Source organism: Daphnia pulex, chromosome 5 (assembly GCF_021134715.1).
Source record: "Daphnia pulex isolate KAP4 chromosome 5, ASM2113471v1".
Classification (NCBI taxonomy): Eukaryota; Metazoa; Arthropoda; class Branchiopoda; order Diplostraca; family Daphniidae; genus Daphnia; species Daphnia pulex.
In genome coordinates, this window is record NC_060021.1 from 8134722 (window position 1) to 8159839 (window position 25118).

Here is a 25118-nt window from a genome sequence, read left to right on the forward strand (position 1 = left end):
ACATTTGGCGCAGATCACGCAGTCAGCCGATTATCATCCAAGCGAGTCAGTTTAAATTGCATAGAAACAAATATTTGATGAAAGCGGCGGCCACTTTGGCGGCTACAATCTTTGTCGACGATACTGGCTGAATAACGCGCTCGCTCCGCCTTGTCGTCTAAAATTATCGCTGTACCCAGTTGAAAAAAATAAACGAGCTGCTTCAGTTCACGCGACGTCCCTTGACAAAGACAAAACTGTTTGATGATTTTCAGTTTGCGATTATCCTAGTTGATAAACCAATTCCCCCCGGCCCGACTGAGGGTCTAAAAGTGAACATCAGATAAACCGTTTTACCGAGAAGAGACCTCTACTATTGCTGCCGCGCTCGTGTTTGATTCACCCGGCTTTGATGGCTATCTTCTACCTTGGAGACAGCCAAACTATGCACCGGGGAAAATAAAATAATAATAAAGGCAGAAGGGCACTGGAGATGTCTATCACGAGCTGTTTATAGTCGTGGACCACTGCTATATTTTACGCTTTGATGCACATTCTTTTTGTAATACATATACGGTACACTCTGCTTTTTTTTATCTTTCTGTTTACTATTTTTCTGGTTAGTATTTTATCGGTACTATCTTTATTTAGTCTTGAATTATTAAGTTTTAGCCACACGTGCGGTCTTTTTGTGTCCAAACTATTTCGTCCTTTTGAGCAGAGACATGAAAGAGGATTACAATAACCGTAAACAACAAAGCAATTCATTGCGTAATTTCGAATCAATTGATTTTCATTGCTTGTTGCCGTCAGCCAATAGTAATTCAGTCTATTCCCATCGACATGTGTGTTACAAAAGTTGATTAAAATATTTTATGGATCGAATATACTTGTTTTATTTGATTTTGCGATATGGGATACAGACGAAGAAACATACCAGTGATACAACAATAATAAATTCAATGTCAATTAGAAGCAGATGAAGAAGAGAAGAGAAGGAATAAACTTTGAGCTATAGACTGATAGAGCGATAAGATGTCTGTGTATTTCCACTTCAATTTTAGATGCATATTTCATTATAATAAGATTCACCCGGGTGCCAAGTAGTAGAAACACAACAAGACTGTGATAGATTAGATTTTGTCATTATAAATTGATTAAACCGCTGGATTTTTTAAGTAAATCGAATATAATGAAAAATCCAGGCTATGCATGTTTGAAAAACTCTGTTATACAATTCTTTAAATAAAAATTGCTATTCCAAAAAAATAATTTGAATTTGACAGGATAAACGGTGGGGGAACTCTCGGAACTGGGGGTTTGAAATTTCGACCGCAAACGCGCCCTGGGGGGGATATCAGACGGTCCCGACGGATCGCGAAAAATTCTCCGTTTTGGAACATCCGAAGGCTTTGACAAAAGCCCGGCGAAAGGACGAACTCATGAAGCAGTAGGTGATGGGATTGCAGCAACAGCTGGCCTGAGCCAGGAGCTGCATGAGAGAGATGCCGGTGTAGCCGAGTCCCTCGTACAGGGCTCTTGGAGCGAAGAAAGACATGGTGTTGACGACGTAGAGCGGCGTCCAGCAGATGAAGAACTCGAGGACGACGACGATTAGCATTTTCAGGACGCGCCGCTTGGTTTTCAGGCAGTGCTCCGGGTTGCAGCGACGTAGGCTGGGCGTGGCGGGCAGACCTGCCGTGCTGCCGGACACTGTGGACCTTTTGTTGCCGCGATAAATGCCGGCGCGTGATGTCGACGCTCCGTTTCCATTAACATTGACCGTCAGGGCGCTGCTCGTGAGTCTCTCCGTCTGGCCGATTGAATTCCGGTTGGCCGAAGTGTTTCGGGCCGTCACACTCATGGCTGCATCGCTTTCCTCCCCGCCGCCTCCTGCACACACCAGATAACCATTACATAGGAGCGAGTCATATTAATACCACCTCGAGCTTGATGGAATCATCAGCAGGAGCATCCGGTCGAACTACGATAGAGGATAGACTCTATCTCACAAGCTAGCTCTATGTGTACTAAGGGAGGGCTGTGTACTTGGCTGGAAGGCGTCGATTCTTCTTGCAAGTCAAGTAGGACAGCGGAGACAGAGCCCACGGGGCTTTGCCAGCAGAACAAACCAGACACACGAAATGCTGTGTCGTCAAACGAACCAACAGTCGCCCGTTGGAAACGGGACAAAACAAAGTTCCGAAATGATACACTACGATGACGTAAAACATTAGTTTAGCCCTTTGTGCGGACCGCGGCGGTGAAGTGACTTTTGAAAGTAATTAAGCGCAATTCCCTACCGACTAGTTGGCGTTGGTGCTGAATCCATAAACATATCTCTCGCCCATCGCTTGCGTTGTAAAGTTATTGACATTAGACGTGCCCCGACTTTCTCCAGCCCCCACTTGAAACGTAATAAACGACGTATGTTTATTCGATTTGTGTGGCTGCACAGTCGTGGAACGAAGCAAACGTAGCGCAGCAACTACATTTCTAGAAATTGAGGTCTGTTTGATGTTTCTGGAGCAGATAGTGTACACTCTGCTGGACAACCATAAAGGAGAATAAAAATTTTGTTGTTGAGGGCTGAATCAGTAGAGTAGTATCGGATATAAGACCACGTTATAACCACTCGCAAACAAAATAACACAAATAATAATAAATGCGGTCGAATCCATGTCAATAGTTTGTTGAGTGAGCAGAGAGATGAAAGACCGCTTCTGTAATCTATAAAGGAAACCGAAACGAGCAGTATAGGTGGTCTAGGAGAGTTGCTACAGTCGAGATATAAAAGCTGATGCGCTGTAATTCATCATCCACGGAAATAAACACTCCCGCAGCAGCAGCAGCACAAGTGGGTAAATATAAAACCGGACAAAGAGATCTGAAATAAGATTCTTTTGTCGGAATTGGCGTTATGAAAGCTCAAATAATTCCCGGTTCGTTCCGTGCATTACGATTTCTAGACTAGAAAAGAGCTTTACAGCTATAGAGAAACGCCCCCGGATTCGCTTGACTTTCTCCGAATGAGATTATTCACGCATAGATATTTGATGCGGACGAAACAAAAGACTCGGGAGTTTATCTATCTCTCTATCTGACGGTCGATTTTAATTATTTCTTCTGTTCGCGTATTCTATTACAGCTGTTTCAAATTCCCATTGCATTTGCATCTCGTGAATTGATTTCACGCTCCGGTGAATGCTTGGAGGTGAATTTGATTAATAAGTTGCATGTTGACTTTGCATTCATTTGAATATTACGTAAAAGTGAGTTGCTTAATCGGTGCCGAAAGACTTTTTTTTTTGCGCAAGAGAAATAATTCAAACTATCCATCACGCCTGTGCTGTAAAACAAGAAGACCATTTTCGTTATTTCTTTTGAAATACCATTGTCTTTCTATAGTCTTTTCTATAGAGCACCGTCGCCGTTTGAATCTTTTTACAATGTACTGCTAGGGGGGAGCGTGACCATAACGTTTTATTTTGAATTCGGTGCGCATCTGTTATATGTGCCACTTGCGCAATTAAGCGACATCCCCAAAGCTCCAACCTTTTGGCTTTTGCTAATAAAGAAAAAAGAGTTCCGCTTACATTTCTGGCAGATGCGCTTAAAGAATCGGCGCGCAAGTCGTAACCGGAGTAACAACAAAAGAGACCCGCACCGCAATTGAGACTCGGATATTCCGTCGCCCAGCTCGACCGACCGGATGAGCTTGATAATGACAGAGACGCTCGTTTTCGGCACATTTTATGCTCGGCTTTGCCCGAGTCATTGAGCTTCGCCTTTTTTGTTTCGTAGCCGTGTTAAATGCAGTTTTCGCAGAGCCCACCCAAACGAAACATTCCAGCGCCAAGTTGCCAACAATAAAACGAGACTAACCAACCGCGGCCGGGAAATTGGCGCTTTCCGCGAAATTGCCTATCGCCAAATAGTCTTGGCAGTTGGGTCGGCGGACACATAAAAAAAATCTAGATGTGCACAGCGCACACATCATTTACCTTGATCCACTTTCCACAAGTGATTGACAATCATTCCGTACATGGCGACCATGAGAAAGAGCGGGATGATGAGCAGGATGACGTCAAGAAAGACGGTGAAGCTTTTCTCCAAGGTATCATCAGGCCAGACTTCGCGACATTTCCGGCGTCCTATAGATTGAATCACACACAAAGAAGAACGATATAGATTATTCATTTATTGGAATTTTACAGTGTTTTTAATTTTGACTGCTCATATATTGCAGTTATTCTCCCATTCAAATTCCAAATCTATCCGCCAACTCCGTGGGTAAAATACAAGAGGATGACGCGTGGGAGCGATGATTTTCCTAAGCCTTTATATAGGAGAAACGTTCTATGGGAAAGTTGAGCAATGTTCTTAATATGTTTAAAAAGGAGCTTTTAAAATCCTTTTTGTAGGGAAAAAGGCAGACGAAAATGAGATGCATCAATAGAAGCAAGTGCCGTGCATCTCACCACTTAACTTTCAAATGTATATTTCCGTCTCTCGACGTGCAATTGTTAAAAAGTGCTAGAAATAGAAAGATGATTGGTCGCCGACTTCTTGGAAATGCCAAGGTAACGTATAGACACCACTGCAAGAGAATGCCTAAAGCTATTTTTCATCAATCATCAGCTGACTGATTCAATAGGTTGGCGTCCCTGTCAATTTCCCAATCTTTAATACCCGCATACTTTACTTTTTTTTGGTGGCGGGTAAGATTTGACAAGTTTTGAATGGAACGGGGCAGAGTATAAAAGGAAAGGCGGGAGCGTGCCGTGTCACTCAGTACGTGCTGTGTGTAAATATAGCATGAAGTAAAAAAGAAAAAACCTACCATCGTTACCGACGGGCTTCAACTGCGACAGAACTGCTACGGGCGACATAATGGCCAGCGAACCAAGCCAGACGGCTAGGATGATGTATCTGGCGTGACTTCTTGTTTGCCATTTCCTAGACGTCTGTTTTATTTTTTTCAAAGAAGAAAGAAAGAAAAAAAAAAGACTTAATTGTATTATGTTTCGTTAGAGGACATTGGAAAACAACGGAGAAAGGCAAGTGCACGTAGTCAGCGGTGCTTTTCTCCGTAAAAGCATTTTCGCTGGCACTTCTTTCAAAAGATCGGGCATTGTAGTGTATACGTGGGCCGGCACAATATCTCTCAAAGGCTTTACTTACCAGCGGATGACAAATGGCGTAGAAGCGCTCCACGGAGATGGCCACCAACGTCCATCCGGACACGCTGACGGAAACAGCTGCGACGAGAAATGGAACAAAATCAATAAGTCAACAATAAATCAATGAAATAATAATACCATCGGGGGGCGGCATTAGATAACATAATCTATACACGGCATAGAGAGATAGAGATATAGGCCTGTCGACATCTCCTGACAGGCGATGCTGACATCGACTAAGGGTGGGCGCAGCTTACGTTAATTAATGTAGAATGTAGGTTGCATGATTTGTATAATAATAGGATGCCTCTACACTATGTCTACACACGCGTTCTATATTCTGATGCGGCAGCAGTCTCGATGTTGACTTAATAGACGCGTGAGTGGAAGACAAAGATGATACAGTCTGGTGTTGGGAGTCTGAGAGATAATAGCTTCTCTCCCGACCCAAGTCAGCATCAGCAGAGATGCTCGAGGGAGAGAGCCTTTTGAAAATGGTTAGAAGCAAGCCGAGAGAGAGAGAGCTGCGGGGGGAATAAGAGTTTTGCATCATTCTCTCGCGATGCATTATGTGTATAATGGGCCAGAAATAGTATATATCTAACAGTCCCCTCGAAGCCATCCACCCTGGTTTTCTCTATTTAGGACAGTGCTAGAACGTTTACTGACTGGGATAAACGGATTATTGAAGGCCAGATACCATCCTACATATACAGCGCCTTTCTTTTGATGAGAACGAGATAGATATTATACACTCGTAAATTATTGTGAGAAACTACATAAGAGGTCTTGATCTTGATGTGGTGAGGTCTTGGTCAGAAAACTGTCTAATTGCACTTTAGAAATTAAAGTATAAACATTCTGTAATTTTTAAATCATTTCGTAATCTGAATTGTGAAACATAGTTTGGTTGTCGTCAAATCATGCCAATGTTGTTCCTCCAAAAAACTTGAATGTTGAAAATGAAAAATAATGATACATTTGAAAAGTAAAACTGTTGACTTGACATACTTTAACTACAATGATTAGTACTACAGCATACTTGCAGGAAAATTATTACCATGTTTTCCACATACTTGTGATTTTTCTATGAACAAAATGATTGGACACCTTATGTTTGTTTCACAACTTCGATTAAGAAATGATTTTCAAATTAGAAAATGTGGCTTTCAACTTTAACAAAAGCAAAGTGCAAATAGAAATGTTGTGTTAGGTGTTACCCAAGATGTCTTCACACATCACAACACAATTACTTTCCAAATCGACTTTAAGCATCAATAAAAACTTAAGCAATACTTTGAATCACTGCAAATTGAATTTTACCTTCAGCTGAATTTCGAATGTCATCATTCCTTCCATTTTGCTTCCTATCTTTATCTTAAACTGCTTAAACTTCCTCTCTCTCACCGGTCTCACTTTGTAATAACTAATAAACGAAACAACAGCAGACGACACTTATTATTCTACTGGCGCCCTAGCGGTCTTTAAGAAATCAAAATTCAAAATCATTACAACAAATCCCAACCGCAAAAACGATAAAAGTGGTTTTCTAGCCCGCGCTTGACATACTCACTGAAAGGATCTGGCTTATTTTAGTATCAAATAGCGTCCATCGTTAGATCCGCCACAATAAAACTCTCCAGAAGAAGAAGAAAAAAGATCGCGGCTACCGGGGGGGAAGCAATCCGTCGGATCATCACCGCTTATTCGCCCGAGTGCTGGGCATCCCAACTTGAAAAGGGCGTTGCGCTTACTATGTCCATCGCGGATATATATGTACTACTCCAACTTTTCTTCCTCTATATATATATACGACGGTCTGTCGACCACTCCCATGAGTGTTCCAACCGAGATTACGTTACGTCGTAGCATGTACCGTATAAGGCGCGTAGATTCGAATATTGTGTACGTGTATATATAGTTCTCGCAGAAACCGACGATCGCCATTGAAAACGAAATCAAATCTTCTGTGATATGCATCCGTATGTGTCTTATTGGATCGAATAAGGTGGAATACGTTGAATAAGTAATGAGCTCCGTCGTGGCTCTCGTGACCGCCCCAATAATAGCGCTGTTTGTTTCCATCGAGTGGTTTTCCCGCGGATAGGTCAAGTGAGTCGACGATCGGTTATTTTCCGTTTTCTATCCCCCCACCATCTAAGGCAATGTAGGAAACATCACACAGATATACACACACCGCGGTTGAGAGTAGGGAAACGTTTTCAAGTGGGTGGTTCAATTTATTGGATAAAAAATACGTCGCCCTCGACTTTAGGGTTATTGCGTCTGGGTATATATATACGGCGAGTGCTGCTGCTGCTGGTGGTGGTATGGACATGGGCGGATGGTTGACCGGATAACAACTATAGTCAGCCCTTTCTTGTTGTATATATCCCAGAAGGACTATCCAGCGCTAATGGATTACATCGTACCCGCGATAAAGAAAAAACCTCCAAAACAAATCTCGGCTATATAGAGTAGTATGCTAGACGCTATTTTCTTATCGTTTTTTTTTTGTTTGTTTGTTTTTTTCTATAAGAAGATGAAGATAACAAACACAACGTGATGACGGAAGTGTATAGAGGGGTGAAGAAATATATATTCTTCTCTTTGCTGGGGTTGCGTTATAAAGTGCATTGTTACGTCACACGACTAATCTTGTGAAGCGGTTATTATTCAAGCAGATCCATCGCTCTTAGTTCATCTTTTACTTCATAGGTAATTGATCGATTCATCACTTTTATTATCAAAAGCAAACATTCGGGGCTTTTGTCTAGACTATATATTCACCGGATTGGCAGCCTGTTCAATTTTGCCAGAGATAATTGAGTGTAGAAGTCGTCCTGGGGGAGAGGGGTCCTATTCTTTTTTCATAGACAAGCGTATCACAAAATTGAAAATCCCGTTTGGTCGTACGAAAAATTCGTTCCGCTTCCATCCACCCAAAAAGTCTAGACGCTAGAGCTTGCAAAAATTATTGAATTGGCAGCGAATTTAAGAGACGTTTGATTAAGTTTTATATCGAAAGATATGTTCTCCGTTTCATCTTTGTTCATGCGATTTATTCTCCTTTTTTTATTCTTCTTTAGATCCGTTGCTCTTACAATGAGATCGTAACGGTGCGCGATTGTGCCAAACTTCATAGGCGACATAAAAGTTAGTCCTCCTCGTTTACCCAGTTGCCATGGATATGTATAAAATAAAGGCGGGAACAAGAATTCGCGAGAGTTTCCTTTATTATATAGGCTTTTAGATATACGATTTCTTATATCCTGCATATGGTTCATCCGGCTTTGACACAGCATATTGGCCGCTCCTCAGCCTTTAGTCGCATTTGATAAAGTTTGTCATGACAGTCTAGCTCTTTTTAGAAGAAAGCTGGCTTGTACAAAGTTTCCTCTTTTCTTCACAAAGAGTTAGAAGTGGGTAGCCATGATCAACTACATGTATGCGGCGCAGGCCATTAGAGAGTCAAGCTGAGGCTCCGTATATATAGGACTTGGGGGAATGAGGAGACACCAATTAACTATTTTTCTTATTATATTTCTAGCGCTAGATGATTCCCCGTTTCAAGAACGCATGTGTATATACATTCGGCCTTCTTGGAATAATATCTGCAATAACAGAAAATTGTCTAATGCAATCTGTGTGGGGTTTGCAAGACGCTGATGGCGCCGAGTATATAAGAACCCTTGGTGGAACTTCTTGGCGCTTCTTGGCAAGGAAACCAAAAAAAAAGGCCGCTGCAATTACCAAAAGTCAATTGAGTCGACGGAAGTGTGATTAAATCAAGCGCGGAGAGCAAAAGAACTTTAATTTGATGATGTGTGCGCAAGAATATTTAGCGCGTTTAAGTTCGTTTGGTCTAGTAGTAATCCCGGTTATTCAGAACTGAATGGACAATTATTTAGATATTAGTTTATTCTCGCGTAATTCTTTTGAAGACAAAGTAATTTGAAAAACGTGCTGAAGACTATCAAAAGTGGTAATTTTATTTACAAGTGTAAAGTAAACGCGGATCGGAGTATAGTACCTACTATAGTCAAATATCAACAAATCCCGAGAAGTGCGCACTGCAGAATTGCGTCTATAGACGGATTTGCAGCGAAAAAGTATCTAGCACTATAACACTCATGTTTTTAAGTTTTTTACACTTGTTTATATAATATAGTGTCAGCTAGCAAAGTCTTGTATCGAAACTTTTGTTTTCTGCGTATTGATTTTTCCTTTTTTCTTCGTGTCGAGATTGATGTATCTTTTACAGCGTGGGTGCTTGTTACAGAGCGTGTTAGGCGTGTTAGATTCATCCGTCAACTTCAATAATATAACTGTGAAGTTCCTTGTATTATTTCTATTCTCGACCTATTCTCCCCTTTTTTTCTGTTACTTTCTTTCTGTGTAAACTTTTCTATCCGTTTGATTACACAACAATATCCCTGGCTGCTATCAACGATTTTCGTTCACCCAGCGGAAATTGAGAGAGCGATGTCGCTCCGCCCCCATTGAAAGATATCTTCGTGATGAAGACTCTAATATTGTGTGTGATGAGTTTTCGTTTAATAATATAGGAGTCTGATTGCAAAAGTCTTTGAAGGCCCCAGCATGCAGTCCTGTGTAGGCGTTCCTTTTAAGGATCAACATTTGCACACGTCCAACAGTCAATATACCTGCAGAGGCGAGTAGCGTCGCCATTCTTTCAAAAAACAAAAGGTGGGCGATGTGCTAGAAAGATTAGAAGCGCCGAATAAGAACAGAGAGCCGACAGCAGCCGTCTGCTGCGATGGATGGACAAAGCCAGCGGATGAGTGAAATATATATCGAATAAAGGGGGGAGATGACCAACAATGGACGAGAGAGTCGAGTGAAGGAGTCGATATTATCCATCGCCTTTTGTTGAGCTCCTTATCATGCCGACGTGACGATTGACGTCATTCCTTGGCGGACTGCACAGCACCGGCGACTAACAACTTTACACAGAAGCCTATCGACTGAAGCTGTACGCATTATTATTCCTCGACAGATTGCGTAATGGTGGTAAATCTCATCGTGATCAATGTCGAATGTGCTCGATAGATTATACTTGTACAGAGAGTGAAATAGAGTCCCACACAAAAGTATATACGTGTATACTTCGTCTGTTTTTTTTCTTAGAACCAGCATCCAACGGCCAGGATCGCATTAAAAACATGTAGTAGAGCATGCAAGTTTTTGAAGAAACTTACGTACAAAGAAAAAGAGTTTCCGGGTAAGCGTGTATAAATATACTTTCTCATTTGAAAGGTTTATTACCACATGCTAGTGAATATAAGAATCATCGAGTTTCTCTCATTGCTATAGTGGATTCTACACGTCTTTCATATATAGAAAACGGCTGCTGCAATGCTATCAATTTATTAGAAAGAAATCCTGTCTTGTATATTACGACGCAGGCTGTATACAAGAGTTTTGCGCTGTCTGTTATTCCAACTGACATATATTTCGTAAGACCACATCGCGCGTTTTGTAGGTCTATTACGTCAGAAAATTACATTTGGTATATGGTATATAGCTCGGTATGGCCAGCATGTCAATATTGTTCGCCCGTAACATTACTTCCACCACAAACGACAAGGGGGGGGGGGGGCCTCTATACTAATGGAAATAGGAGGTCTCCGAGTTCACCAACGAACCTCACAAGAGTGGTCAGCTTGGAACCCCTACACTATATAAGACACAGGAAAAGGAGAAACAAGAAGAGGATATAGAGCACAAGGCCAGAAAGTGGATAGATCTCTCTCTATCGATCTAGTTACGAAATGAGGTGAAGAAGTGAGTGTGCTGCTGTGCTGGAGAGAGAGTGCAGCAAAGGAAGGAAGCTCGTCGACACGTCTGGTGGGAAATTACCCGCGGCGCTGGAACGCCGGACAACGCGATCGGCCAGCAGCACGCTCAGACCTTTGATGCTATATTAGTAAACCAGGCAATCAAAGCCGCTCCTGTTTTCCTTTGCCACGGCGTTCCCACAGTCACTCAGCATTGTCCTCGCAGCAGCCAAAGAAAACAGAAGATCGACGCTCCAGCAGCGCTGCAATAATATCTATGCCGTTGAAGCCCATCATGATGGGTCCTATATCATTATTGCTGCAGATTAAATGGCTCCGCCTGGATATTGTATGCCGGACGCGATCCGCCAATTCAATCCGCCAAGACCGACTCATGCGGTATCTCCTCAAACGGAAATTATTATGAGATAAACTATTGGTTAGGTTGAAGAGGTCCATAGGGTTGATCGTGTGTAATATTAATGCGGCCGTGCTTATAATATATCTACACTGTTAATCCTATGTGCTTTGTGGCCGGATGATTAACATTACATCATCTGGGCTTCTCCGCACTGGACCTATTTATAATATTATCTCTTGATTCCCTACTCACTAGCACTGATGCTGTGTGTGGCGACATGAATATTACATTGCACAGACCATCTCCAAGTTTGCGCTGATCCCAGCAGCACACAAGTTAAATTATAAAAGATAATAAAGATCCGTAAATGTGTGTGTGTATAGGCGGCATTATTTCAGAGTTGTCCCATCTCGTTTGAAGTTTCTTTTTGACAAGGTTGGATCAAACTTTCGCTTCTGGGACACGCCTACAACACCCAGCACGGATGATGGGACGGAAGAAAGTGGGGGGGGGGGGACTCTATTACACTAGTGAACTTGCATTTTGTCATTCCCGGATGAAAATATAAGGGGTTCCAAGCAGCATGGTTTCTTTGACAATCTAAGTGCCTGCTGACGAAGAACAAAGTTCTTGCGTTTCAAGCATATCTATTTAACTAGTAACTTGTGCCAGGTGTAAGCTAACAGAACGGAAACACGTGGATTCGTGTTTTTAGTATTTGGTATTTTGTATTCAGAGTGATTGAAATATTTTTAAGACTTGGGCTTCATCTCATTCTCTATGAGATTACTTATTGAATAGGTTAGTAACCGATTATAGAATAGTAATCTTGTGCCAGTTAAAAGCTAACATAACGGAAACATAAGAATTTGGTGCGTTTATGATTTTCCAAGAAAACGTGGATTCGTGTTTTTCGTAAGCGTTTGACTTTTGCTTTTCGAGTCGTTCGAGATTACTTCGAAAAAAACCCATAACTTATCCTAACCTAACCTTTTACTTATTTTCACGGCTTCGCCGTGCTGATCCCGAATGTGATTTTCATGGCTAAGCCGTGCTGATCGCGATTTTGAATTTCACGGCTCCGCCGTGATGATCCCGAATAAGAATTTCACGGCTTCGCCGTGATGATACCGAATGTGAATTTCACGGCTTCGCCGTGATGATCCTAAATTTGCTGGTGATTGTTGTTCGGGAGCTACTTGGTAACCTAATCTAACCTAACCTAACCTAACCTAACCTAACCTAACCTAACCTAACCTAACCTAACCTAACCTAACCTAACCTAACCTAACCTAACCTAACATAACCTAACATAACCTAACATAACCTAACCTAACATAACCTAACCTAACCTAACCTAACCTAACCTAACCTAACCTAACCTAACCTAACCTTACCTTACCAAAGTTAGTGGCAGTTATTTGTTTTTATTTATGGAGTGGTCGATGTTGCAATTTTTGGAGCGGGCTCCACTCTTAAGCCGCGAGGATCTCGAGCACTCCTCTCGCGGCCATCCGTTCCGCTTCCGCTTGTATCAGCATAGTTAGTAGCAGTTAGTTTTTTTACAGGTTGTTTGATGATGCAATTTTTGAGTTGCTGAATTTTTTTTTTTCATTTTGAATCAGAGTGATAGAATTATTTCCCCACCCATTTTACATCTTGCCTGTTAATCTTATCGTCTCCTTGTCATTCTCCTATTGCCAGTTAAATTTATTTTTGCTATTGACGGCAGACGGGGAACAGGCAGATGAAACCCCCAAAAAGGACTACTTTTTATAACAATCAAAGCGGCCTTGTTTCTACGTCATAGGGAGCCTATTACTGTAATAATCACCGTGACCTTTTATATACTTTGCCTAGCTCAAATCAACATGAGTAAAATTCACACATTGCCATATTGTTAATTATAAGTTAGTTGGCCGATTCTCGTATTTATTATTTCATTAACATATCCCTCTTGGTTTTAACCATGAAATTCATTTTTTACAAATGTCGTTTTCACTTCACAGCTGTCGTAAATTTTAAAATTTAACAAATTTCCGTGCTTGCTTCGCTATTTTTTTTTATATTTTTCTCCCCTGTTGACATTTTTGCCAGTCCATCTCATTGTTGCCTTGTTAGTTTTCTTCTTGGTAGACCTTTTTCATAGATTCATTTTAAGTTGCGAAGATTTTTTAGTAACAATTGATTTGATTGATGTTCTATTTTGATTCAGAGTGATTTAATTTTTTTCCCGCTGTTGACATCTTGCCTGGTAAACTCATTGTCACCTTGTTGCCAGTTAATTTTCTTCTTGCTAGACCATTTTCGTCTTTTGATCACTTTTTTTCTTTCATTCGTTTTAAGTTGTACACTTTTTTATTTGCAATTTATTTGAATTGCGTGATATCTTGATTAGCCTGATCATTTCTTGTCCGTAGTGGATCGCCGAAATCCGTTTAATGCTAATCTGGCAACCCCGAGTCATTTTTCCGCTTTCTTTATTGTCCTCCCTCTCTTTAGCCCTTCTTTTTCCCTCTGACTTCTTCGCCTGCTCTATAGCGTGGTGGAGCTGTCAGAGCCCGAAACGACACATTTCTTAGTTTAAAGTTCTTTCATGGTCCTCGAGGTTATATACTCTTCTGATTGTTAGTGTCTCCTCTTCCTACATTGTCCAGGTATATATTGTTATGAGTTGAATTTGTGCCCAATACTAAATTATTGTTCTGTGTCCAGTCGCCACCTTGGCTCTAAGACTATTCGCCATTCTCTGGCCCCCCCACGTGATAATCTGTCCAGCATTCTGATTTGGGTAATATTCGCTTGTATTTATCATATGTATCTAGCCCTAATTCGTGTTTCATTCCCCTCAGGTCTGATTGTGTCTGTCTGACTCTTTACAATCCTTACGAGTCACTCTCTTCTTATTTTGTGTGTGTACACTCCCAGGTATTGTTCGTTGCCAAATTCATTATTCCCCCACACACTAATCCCCCTATCTTTCTTTCCAGAAACCACACGTTGTCTTTGAATACAATATTCATTCATCCATCAGCCTACAGTCAGACCACGAGAAAATTTAATTCAGGGTTCCATCAAGGGAACATTTGGTCCTTCGAACCGGAGTGTGAGTCACCTCCGATATCTCCTTCTGGATCTCCAGTAACTCAAAATCCAGCCAGCCGAGTCCTCTCCAGCTGACTGCCGTCTCAATTTCAAATTTCAGCCAGTCGAGCCCTCTTACTGGCAGCTATACTCAGACGAGTTTCGTCGTACATCTCCCTTCTTCGTCTTCGTCAGAGCTCCACATCAACCTCAAGACCGTCTTCACCATGGCCACAAAGATCAAGCCAGGAGAAGATGCTGATTATGACGAAGACTACGCCGTTGAGCTGGCAAATATGAAGGCGAAGAGGAAAACCCTGCGTCGTCAGATCACGGTGTCAAACACACAGGTCGAGACTCTGACTAACTCCAGAGGCTCACGGGGAGCCATTCAAGGTTTACTACGCCATCTCAACGACTTAATACTCCGAGCCTCACAGCTTCAGACCGACATCTCTACCATGGAAGATGACGAGGAAGAAGCCGAAAGACAAGACGCCAATCACTTGGGTTATGTCACGCGTGTTGGTGAGCTGTCTGCCAACGCTCAAAATTATATCAGGAGTAGAGATGGAGATGCAGCGTCCATTGTTGGACCGAACGTCGTTCCGGATCGAGACCCACCTCTACCTCCCGTTTCTCCATCTGAAATTCTCCGGCGAGAGCAAGCTCGTCAAGAGGAAATTGCAGCCACTCGACTGAGAGCTGAGAGAGCCCGAGAGCAAGCTGTGAGGACCCGCCAGCAAGCAGATCAAGCATGGGAGGAAGCGGACGCAGCACAAGCTGCCCTTAGGCTACTCGGCGTCGAACCTCCCGGAGGATCGATACCACCAGATGATGACCATTTCACTTCCATCAGTCAACAGATCAACAACACCACTCCGCTAGCGAAGACATTGTTGGATCAACAACGTCAGAAGAATCTCGATAGCACTCAAGAAACTCCTGACACCTGGATCGATCTGTATAGTGCTGGCCGTCTACCTCCTGTTATCACTGCTCGTAGTACACGCTCATCAGTATCGGCGGAATTGGAACCTTTCGACGGAAAGGCTTTGGAGTGGTTTTCCTGGATCGATTTGTTTCGAGCATTGGTGCACGATACCCCCAAGTCCCCCGGAGAGAAGTTAGCCCTTTTAAAGAGATTTCTCCGAGGAGACTGTTTGGACCTGGTATACGGACTAGGAGGTGGTGAAGCAGCCTACATCGAGGCCCTGGTTCGGCTGAAGCAGACATGTGGCCGCCGAGACGTCATGAGAGCAGCACATCACCAAGCCATCCAGAAGTTAGAGACGAAGCAAGATCCGGCGTCATTCAAGAGATTTGCCGAACGTATCCGCACACATTTATTCGACCTTAGCCGAATTGGAGAGACGGGGACGACGGATTTGATTGAGAAGATTTGTCTCAAATTACATCTAAACGATCGGTTGGCCTGGAATGAAGACAGACGGGGACGGATCGAAGATCGAAGCTTGAACACCTTCGGAATGTGGCTATGTTCCCGTGCTTCCGCGTATCAGAACGCTTTCAGCATCGCAGCCGATCAAGTCAATCCAACTTCGTCAAAACCGAGCAATCAACGACGCCAAGCCCGGACCAATCAGAGTTCAGCAAAGATGGCAGGTGAACAAAAACAAGTTTCTTTCCCCTTCGCTGGAAAACCGTTCTGTTTTAAATGCGAGAAAGGACACAGATTGCCGGATTGTGAAGATTTTAAATCACTTTCCGTCGGGGAGCGTCTGACTTTCTGCATGCGCCGTCGTCTTTGTTTCAGTTGCTTCTCGACTAAACATTCAGTTTACGAATGTGACAAGCGAAAGCCGTGTAAACACTCTGGTTGCGGCTATTACCATCACCCGCTGTTACACCATGTTGCCAAGGAAAAACCGCCGACAGAAACCGAAGAAACGGCTCGACCTACAACCGCAAGAATCGGAGCCCCTCGACAAGTCACCATGGGTATGCTGCGTCTTCCAGTGATGGCTGACGACGGAAGTTGGGTGTTAGCCAACATCTTCTTCGACGAAGGTAGCGATTCAACTCTAATGCGAAGTGCCTTCGCCACGGCCCTGAAACTCCGCGGCCCACGTCAGATCTTAGCTGTGGACGGAGCTGGCGGAATAATCAACCGCTATCCATCGACCAGGGTCCAGTTTCGAGTTCGAGCGGCGGATGGCAATATCTTCTCTCTAGAAGGATCTACCATGAAAACTGTAGCCAGCCCTACACCCATCACCGACTGGAACAAGGAGAAGTCTCATTGGTCTCATCTTAAAAACCTTCCGCTCGGCGAAACAGGAGGAAAGGTCGACGTCTTGATCGGGCTAGATCATGCACACCTGCTGGCCGTCCGAGATTCAAGAGTTGGTGAAGAAAAGGAACCTATCGCCTCCAAGACCGCCTTCGGATGGGTCGTGAGAGGAGTCGTCAATGGACGAGTAAATTCGGCTTCCGCCCGTAGCTGCAAGATTTCCGGATTTACTTCCTTAGCCAACCTCGCTACTGAAATGCGCCGATTCTGCGACACAGAAGATTATGGAACGGAGCATCAAGTCGGCTGCCTGTCGCCCGAGAATAAACGCGCTCTCGCAATTGTCCAAGAGAAAACCAGGAGATTGGAAGTCGGATACGAAGTGCCGATCATATGGCGAGAAGGAGAACCCGACTTGACCAACAATCGTCCGATGGCCGAAAATAGATTCCGTAGCATGTTGAATCGATTCAAACGTCAGCCAGAATTCGAAGAGGATTACCGAGCAGCTGTCCGGAAATACTTCGACAAAGGTTACGCTTCCCGTGTTCCTGATCCAGCTACCGCAAAATACTTCCTAGCCCATCATGGAGTTTACAAAGGAAAGAAGCTACGTGTGGTCTACGACGCCGCTGCCCCGTTCAAGGGAAAATGTCTCAACGATTCGATAATCAGTGGCCCAGCTCTTCAACCATCTTTGGCGGCCGTCATCACTCTTTTCCGAGAGGGAGCCGTAGCCTGGGCGTCCGATATCGAAGCCATGTTCAGCCGCTTCCGGCTTTCCATCGAAGACCGGGATTACTTCTGTTTCCTATGGCAGGAGAAAGACGACATCGAACCAATTGTTTGTCGGATGGACCGACTTCCTTTCGGAGCCAGCTGCTCCCCTTTCGTGGCCATTTATGGAGTGCGCCGCATCCTGAAGGACACCGGAGCACCAGACAAGGTGGTTTGTGCCGTCGAGGAGAAAATGTATGTAGATGACTATTTAGGATCCGCAACATCCGTTACTGAAGCAGTTGAAGAAGCCGTCACAGTCAAAAACTCCTTGTCCGCTGCTGATCTCAATCTTCAAGGATGGATCTCAAATTCGCCGGAATTTTTACTGGAGGTGTCGAAGACCGATCGGCCGGTAACAGCTACACCTTCCGCTCATCCGCTCACCAGTGAGAGCACAGAAAAGGTTCTTGGCGTCGTCTGGGACACCAATTCTGACACTTTAGGATTCCTAGTAGCCAAATCATCCGACGCAGCCCTAACTCGCGTCAGTCTGGTCAGCAAGGTAGCCGGTGTGTTCGACCCGCTTGGAACGGCTTCGCCGTTGATCGTCAAGGCCAAGATTCGTCTAAGAGCATTGGGTCTCAAGGGACTCGACTGGAGCGACGAAATTACCGGTGACGACGAGATTTGGTGGCGTAGCTGGTTCATCGCTTTGGAACAACTTAACACATTGAGGATGCCACGATGCTTATTTCCGGAAGAAGCCCAAATCATCGACGCCGAACTTCATACCTTCTGTGATGCTTCGGAAGAGGCCTATGCTGCAGTGATTTATCTTCGCGTCCAATACTCCGACGGTCACGTTTTGGTTCGACAGGTACGAGCAGCGAACAAGCTCGCGCCGATGAAGACGATTTCCATTCCCAAACTCGAGCTCAACGCAGCCCTGTTGGGCGCTCGCCTCCTACGGACCGTTCACTCAACCCTCAAATCGAAAATCAAGGGACGGAAGCTTTGGACAGATAGCAGCACCGTCCGAAACTGGATTCGGGCCACGGCGGCCTATTATCAAATATTCGTCAGTAACCGGATAGGCGAGATCCAGACAATCACCCAGCCTGAAGAATGGCGATTTATTCCGGGAAAATTAAATCCAGCGGATCTGGCCACCCGCTCCTCCCTGGACGAACAGCCCATCCCACCCGTTTGGTTGAATGGGCCGGACTTTTTACTTCAGTCTGAAGACCATTGGCCACCCGATCTACCGTGGATGGCGGTAAAGGAGGAAATCCGCCCGAGTCGCTCCTATACTGCTGTGGTGGAGAAATCTGCTGACCGGTGGAAAGAAATCCACATTGGCCCCGAAGATGTTCCAGCGCTCTCCAAATTGGATGAAAAATATCTGGAGCTGGTCCGGTTGTGCCAATCTGAAGTTTATGAAGAGGAACTACACCGATTCAAAAAGGGCAAACAGCTTCACTCTACATCCAGTTTGCTGGCTTTGGCCCCTATTTTAGGTTCTGATTGTGTGTTGCGACTCGGAGGACGAGCTGGACGCGCAAAGTTACCTTACGACCAGCTGCATCCCCCCCTTCTTCCTGGAAGCCATCCGTTCACCGAAATGATCATCCGCGCTTTCCACGAACATCTCCAACACGTTGGGACGGACTTTCTGCTCAGTTACATCCGTCAGCATTTTTGGATTACCAGCGGAAGAGAAGCAGTGAAAAGAGTCCGTCGCAACTGTACCATTTGTCGGCGCAATCGGGCCAAGCCAGGCGAACAATTGATGGGAGACCTTCCCGATTCACGGCTCGATTCCGGCTCTCTCCCGTTTACTCGTACTGCCGTCGACTTATTTGGGCCATTTGAGGTTGGCCTTGCCCGAAACCGAACGACTAAGCGTTGGGGCGTGTTGTTTACCTGCATGGTCACCCGCGCCGTATTCCTGGAGCTCGTCCCGTCGCTCTCAACAAGCGATTTTCTGTTGGCCCTACGAAAATTCATTTCTCTCTACAGAAAGCCCGAGGTAATTCATTCTGATAATGGAACCAATTTTGTCGGTGCCGAAAGAGAGCTGCGGGAAGCCGTCGAAGAAATGTACGCGTCCCAGGCGATCCCAGATTTCATGAAAGGGGTCAGCATCAAATGGACCTTCCAACCGCCTCGGACACCTCATTTTGGAGGCGCCCACGAATCGTTGGTCCGTTCCACCAAGAAGGCGTTATACAACGCCTTGGAGCAAGAAAAGAACAGCTTCCGTCACCCGACTGAAGATTTGCTCAGAACATTATTGTATGAAGTAGCCGGACTGCTGAATACCCGACCGTTGACTTATGCCAGTTCCGATCCGGCGGATTTCCGCCCGTTAACGCCGAACGATTTTCTAAATCGGCCGCCAACTGCATATCCACCAGCTGGATCATTTGATGATGCCTCCCCGCGAGAACACTACCGCTATCTTCAACGAGTTCTGAATCTCTTCTGGGATATGTGGAAAACGGTGTATCTGCAGTCGTTGGCATCCCGAAAGAAGTGGAAAGTGAAACGACCGAACCTGGAGGTGGGCGATATCGTTCTCGAAGTCAACAAGGGATTTGGACGTGGTGAATGGAGCATCGGCCACGTCGCAAAGGTCTACCCAGGTGCAGATGGATGTGTCCGAGCCGTTGACGTTCAACTCCCAACGGGAATCTTCCGCCGCGGGATTACAGAATTATGCCTGTTGGAATCCATCTCGTCCGTCAAAACGGACTCGGGGGAGGATGGATCGCCGAAATCCGTTTAATGCTAATCTGGCAACCCCGAGTCATTTTTCCGCTTTCTTTATTGTCCTCCCTCTCTTTAGCCCTTCTTTTTCCCTCTGACTTCTTCGCCTGCTCTATAGCGTGGTGGAGCTGTCAGAGCCCGAAACGACACATTTCTTAGTTTAAAGTTCTTTCATGGTCCTCGAGGTTATATACTCTTCTGATTGTTAGTGTCTCCTCTTCCTACATTGTCCAGGTATATATTGTTATGAGTTGAATTTGTGCCCAATACTAAATTATTGTTCTGTGTCCAGTCGCCACCTTGGCTCTAAGACTATTCGCCATTCTCTGGCCCCCCCACGTGATAATCTGTCCAGCATTCTGATTTGGGTAATATTCGCTTGTATTTATCATATGTATCTAGCCCTAATTCGTGTTTCATTCCCCTCAGGTCTGATTGTGTCTGTCTGACTCTTTACAATCCTTACGAGTCACTCTCTTCTTATTTTGTGTGTGTACACTCCCAGGTATTGTTCGTTGCCAAATTCATTATTCCCCCACACACTAATCCCCCTATCTTTCTTTCCAGAAACCACACGTTGTCTTTGAATACAATATTCATTCATCCATCAGCCTACAGTCAGACCACGAGAAAATTTAATTCAGGGTTCCATCAAGGGAACACGTAGTTTATTTATTACCCAATATTCGTTGCCTGCCCGTCGATTCTTCGCCTGATATTCTGTCTGCCCCTCACTTAATATTAGTGTTAGAGCTATTCGTCTTTTCCCCGAAATTTTGGTCTGTGTTAGTCGCGGATGCGTAATCAAACAGTTTAATTTAAGACTGGTATTATTGTCTTTTGATTAGTTACCCGTCACTCACGTTTTTCCGAGTTGCATTTGATTCAATTGCATTGTGTTTGACCGGGTTTGACCATCAAATTCGTTTCTTCTATCTTTTTTTCTTATACGTTATTTCTCGGGGTTTTATTATTAATTTTAAGACTGGTATTGTTGTCTTTTGATTTGTAACCCGTCACAAACGTTTTTCCTGGTAGCAATTGAGTCAATTTCATTCTGTTTGACCGTGAATCAAATTTTCGTTTTCTTCTGTCTTTTATTTTTATTATCCATTAATTCTAGGGTTTTTTTATTAAATATAGAAACAAAATTTTTCGCGAATTAATTTATATAGAAGCCGTAGTGTTACACCAAGACAAAGAAGACACACTTTAAATATATTTAAGCGATTTTCTTTCTCCTTGAAAACATGCCTATTCTCCCTTTTGATTCTAAGATCCATATGAAATTTTGAAATTAATACTGATTTATTCACACCATATTCCATGTGTGACAGAATAGTTTTATTTCGATCAGTTTCTGCCACCCTTTGTATACTTTGCTGTAGCTCCAACCGTGGTGAGTGAAATTCACATACTGCCGTCTCGTTATTTCTATGTTAGTAAGCCGATTTTAGTCTTTATTATTTCGTGAACACATTTCCCTTAGTGTTAAATATGAAGTTCATTTTTTACAAACGTCATTTTTGCTTAACAACTATCGTTAGTAAAAAAAACGAACGAATTTCCGTGTTCCTTTCGTCAAATTTCCTCCCCTAGCTCGATCCCCCCTTCAGCGACTCAGCCTCCCCTGCTGCAACTCGAGGATTTTCCCTTGAGGGTAAAGAACCCAAAACAGGTAGAAACTCTAGGAGCCAATCACCGCGTGAGCACAAGTTTTTTTGCTCCGCCCAAGAGGCTTATTCTTTTATAGTATAGGATTGTTGATCTTTCCTACCTGTTTGACTATAATAAGAAAATCAGCTCATGTATAATTTCCATTGTCAAACGATATCCTCAGCAGATTTTATAATCGCATTGGCAATTTAATTGAACGCTGTTTTGATGCTTAATCATTTGTACTACGACCATTTTTGTCTTGACTTTCAAATGTTCAGCGTCAGCTCAAAAGATGAAAGTTGGGATATACAGACTAGATTGGGAGCTACATGATGGTGTTCCATGGTTGGCTGGTGATCGAGTTAGGCAATTTCATCTGAAGAAGAACCTTATATAAATATATAGCTCTGATCTCTGTGTATATTAGCTTCCCCTGTTACATGTATAGCAGAGCCCGTATGTACATGTAGAACTAATGAAATCCTCCGTCTTATTCTCTCTCTATATATGAAACGTAGCTAGCTCTATATCACGAACGCCGAAACCACTCTCGTTCTGCTCGCAAGGTTCCTCTCTCTCTCTTCTTTTTGGTTCCATCCTCGGTACTAATAGACGGCCATGTCCATCACGTGTTAGGTCGATCGTAAACAAATGCAAGACATCGTATAGACCGAGCTGTGCGGGGGGTGACTTGCTGCCCAGAGTCCCCGAAGCCCAGTCGTCTTTCTGCAATACGGAATGAGACGCAGCAGCAACAGCAGCCACACGTCGTCGTTCCGCTGGCGTGATTACGGTTCTCTCTCAGCACCAACAGCATCTATATCCTTTTAACTTCATTTTCAAATGACGTCGGCATGGAGGAGTAGAAAAGGAGGAGACAAAATGCCCAGGAGACGATGATGAGAGTTTTTTTTTCTATAAAACAAATGTTTGGGTGTGTGTTTAGACCATCTGGCAGATTGTGGTAGTGATAGAGTTTATACGAAATTATCCGTGGGTTTCCAGTCACGACTCACGAGCCAAAAACACAAAGTGGAGCTGCGTTGATTGCCAGCTCAAAGGTGCATCAGCGGTTTAGGAGTTGCCATGCAACTTATATATTCACCAACAGCGGACGCATCCAGCAGACTAGCCATTCCATGCAAGAGTAAGCAAAATCTCGTCTACTACGTTTGTAATCTGTTTTTATTGCTTTGATGCAATTGGAGTTTATATAGCTATACGACGTTTGCGGATATGACATGTCTGGGAAGCTTGGCATAGACGCCACATCAAATTCCGGACAATGGCGAAATTTGCATTCTTTTGCATGTGCTTGTATACATACACGTGCAGACAGAATGATTCATTCCCAAGTCGCTGCCCGGAATCTTATAGATATTGCCAACAAAACCTTGTGCTGCAAATTCGCCCGCTTTATAGTCTATAGCTACAGCTGGTTTGGGATTCCGGTTTGAATAACAGATTCCGCTGGCGCCGTGAATAATAGCGGATGGAGAGACGTTGTTTTCAAATGACGTTGAATCAATATAGACGTCGACGTTGGGAGACGGAAAGGTGTCGCCAGGCGCCACGCCACGTAGGCCACATTTTCCCTTTCAATTCAACATCTCAATTATTTCAGAATGAACCCATATATCTATTAATGAATCCACCCAAACGTTGGCAAATCCATCATATACTAAAAAAAAATGATAATTAAGTTATTTAGACCATTTGGCCTGTCTATAGCTATTTATACTCAATCGTATAGGGGTAGACGGTTATATATATACTTGACTATAGAAAGTATTGACTGGCATTGAGACCGACACTTAAGTAGTTGCCCTTTTCATACGCCCCGTGCTCTACTATTATGTTGAATCCACTCGGATTCGCTCTCGTTCATCGGATTTTGTTTTTCTTCGTCTGGTTTATTCGGGGTGGAGTCGAGTTGAGATTGAAGCCCTGCCAAGTAAATGTCGAGACGACATTTCACGAAAAGTCCTTGAGAAAGGCTAAGTACTACACACGTAAGCAGCGAATCGAACAACAAAAAATAAAAAATTCCAAAAGATATTCTTTCCCCCCTTTTAGTTTGTGTCCCTGATGGAATCAAGTGCTGCAGATTCCGATTGCGTATGCAATTTAAGTGGAATCGACCAAGCCGATCAAGCGAAAGAAAAAGGACAAAAATCCACATGAGAATCGACCATCACCGCGGCGGTTCAACCCGCGCGAAATATCAAATAGAATATCACATTTCATCTGAAAATCGCACACCAGTCCCGACTACTTATAAGTATAGCAGTTCACGAGACCGGAGGCGTGGCTACATACCGCATCCGCCTAACAGAATTTACCCTGTGATTTGCATGCGTTTGTCAACTATAATGTGGAATATGTTTCAGTTGAAATTGAATTGCCAGCAACTGAAATGCGGTTCCAATTCCTTTTTTTGGGACATCCAACCACATCTATTAAATCGCATTACGGATGAAATTGTCACGTCGTAGCTTTCCGCAATCGAGTCACACATCCGGCGAACCGAATTAAAATTTAAAAAAAAACGACCCGAGTCAGCGACATAAACTTCCGATTCTACCAACACTAAATTTACACCATCAACGGATAAAAATGTGGGCCTAAATATCATGTTCAATCTGCTCTGTATTAGTATCACTCCCCCAACACCTCTTGCTCTATATTGACAGTGTCTCATATATAGGCGTGGCGTTTTGTTTTATTCAAAAGAGGATCGGGTTGCCTGCAAAATGTCGTCACCGCTTCCGGCTCTTTTTCTTTTGACTGGAATCCGACTATTTAAGTGTTTTACTTCCCCTCTCTTTCTTGTGCTCGTTGAAGCGCAAGAAGCGCAAGAGATGGTCGAATTCTCTCAGTCTTTTAGATGTTGGCAGTTGTACAAGAAAGCAGCAGCACATTCAGTTCGTGTAATACTCAAAAGGAAATGGCGCTCGTTTTCAATGGCGAAAAGGAAAAGAACTTGTCGCCAGCAACGCCGTCAGCTGTGTTGACAGCAGTCCGCTCGGGCGTCAAGTGCCATCGAGAAAAAATTTCGAAGGAAACATCAGCAGCAGCGCAAAAGGAGACTGCGTGTACGACTTCTTCTTCTTTACTCCGGAGAAAGAAGAAGAAGGAGGAGCAAATTTCACGGCAATCCGGGTTCATTTGGAGCTTCAATCGGATCGATAGCTTATCTACAGCAAATAACAAGGCTCGAAAGAAGTAGAAGCAAAGGGGAAAAGGGAAAAGCGCCATCACAGTTCACACACAGCAGAGAGATAGATAATTATATATACGGTACGCGA

At 43.7% G+C, this 25118-nt stretch overlaps 2 protein-coding genes and 1 long non-coding RNA gene across 3 annotated transcripts; 2 read left to right on the top strand and 1 right to left on the bottom strand.

Annotated features, from left to right (window-relative positions):
* Window positions 1–859: 859 nt before the first annotated feature.
* LOC124194170 (cholecystokinin receptor type A-like) lies at window positions 860–6588 on the bottom strand. The gene is made up of 5 exons (XM_046588232.1): window positions 6486–6588; window positions 5164–5240; window positions 4823–4946; window positions 3984–4133; window positions 860–1872 (listed from the first exon to the last, which is right to left on the bottom strand). Exons 3-5 carry the CDS (start codon window positions 4869–4871, stop codon window positions 1337–1339), a joined length of 735 nt encoding a protein of 244 aa, XP_046444188.1. The 5' UTR covers window positions 4872–4946; window positions 5164–5240; window positions 6486–6588; the 3' UTR covers window positions 860–1336.
* An 8047-nt stretch (window positions 6589–14635) lies between these two features.
* LOC124194830 lies at window positions 14636–19812 on the top strand. The gene is made up of 2 exons (XM_046589215.1): window positions 14636–19684; window positions 19726–19812. The coding sequence occupies exons 1-2, from the start codon at window positions 14636–14638 to the stop codon at window positions 19810–19812; spliced, it is 5136 nt and encodes a 1711-aa protein (XP_046445171.1).
* A 52-nt stretch (window positions 19813–19864) lies between these two features.
* Window positions 19865–20756, top strand: LOC124194171. The gene is made up of 4 exons (XR_006874622.1): window positions 19865–20385; window positions 20444–20519; window positions 20581–20656; window positions 20719–20756. It is a non-coding gene; the product is annotated as an uncharacterized LOC124194171 (long non-coding RNA).
* Window positions 20757–25118: the final 4362 nt, after the last annotated feature.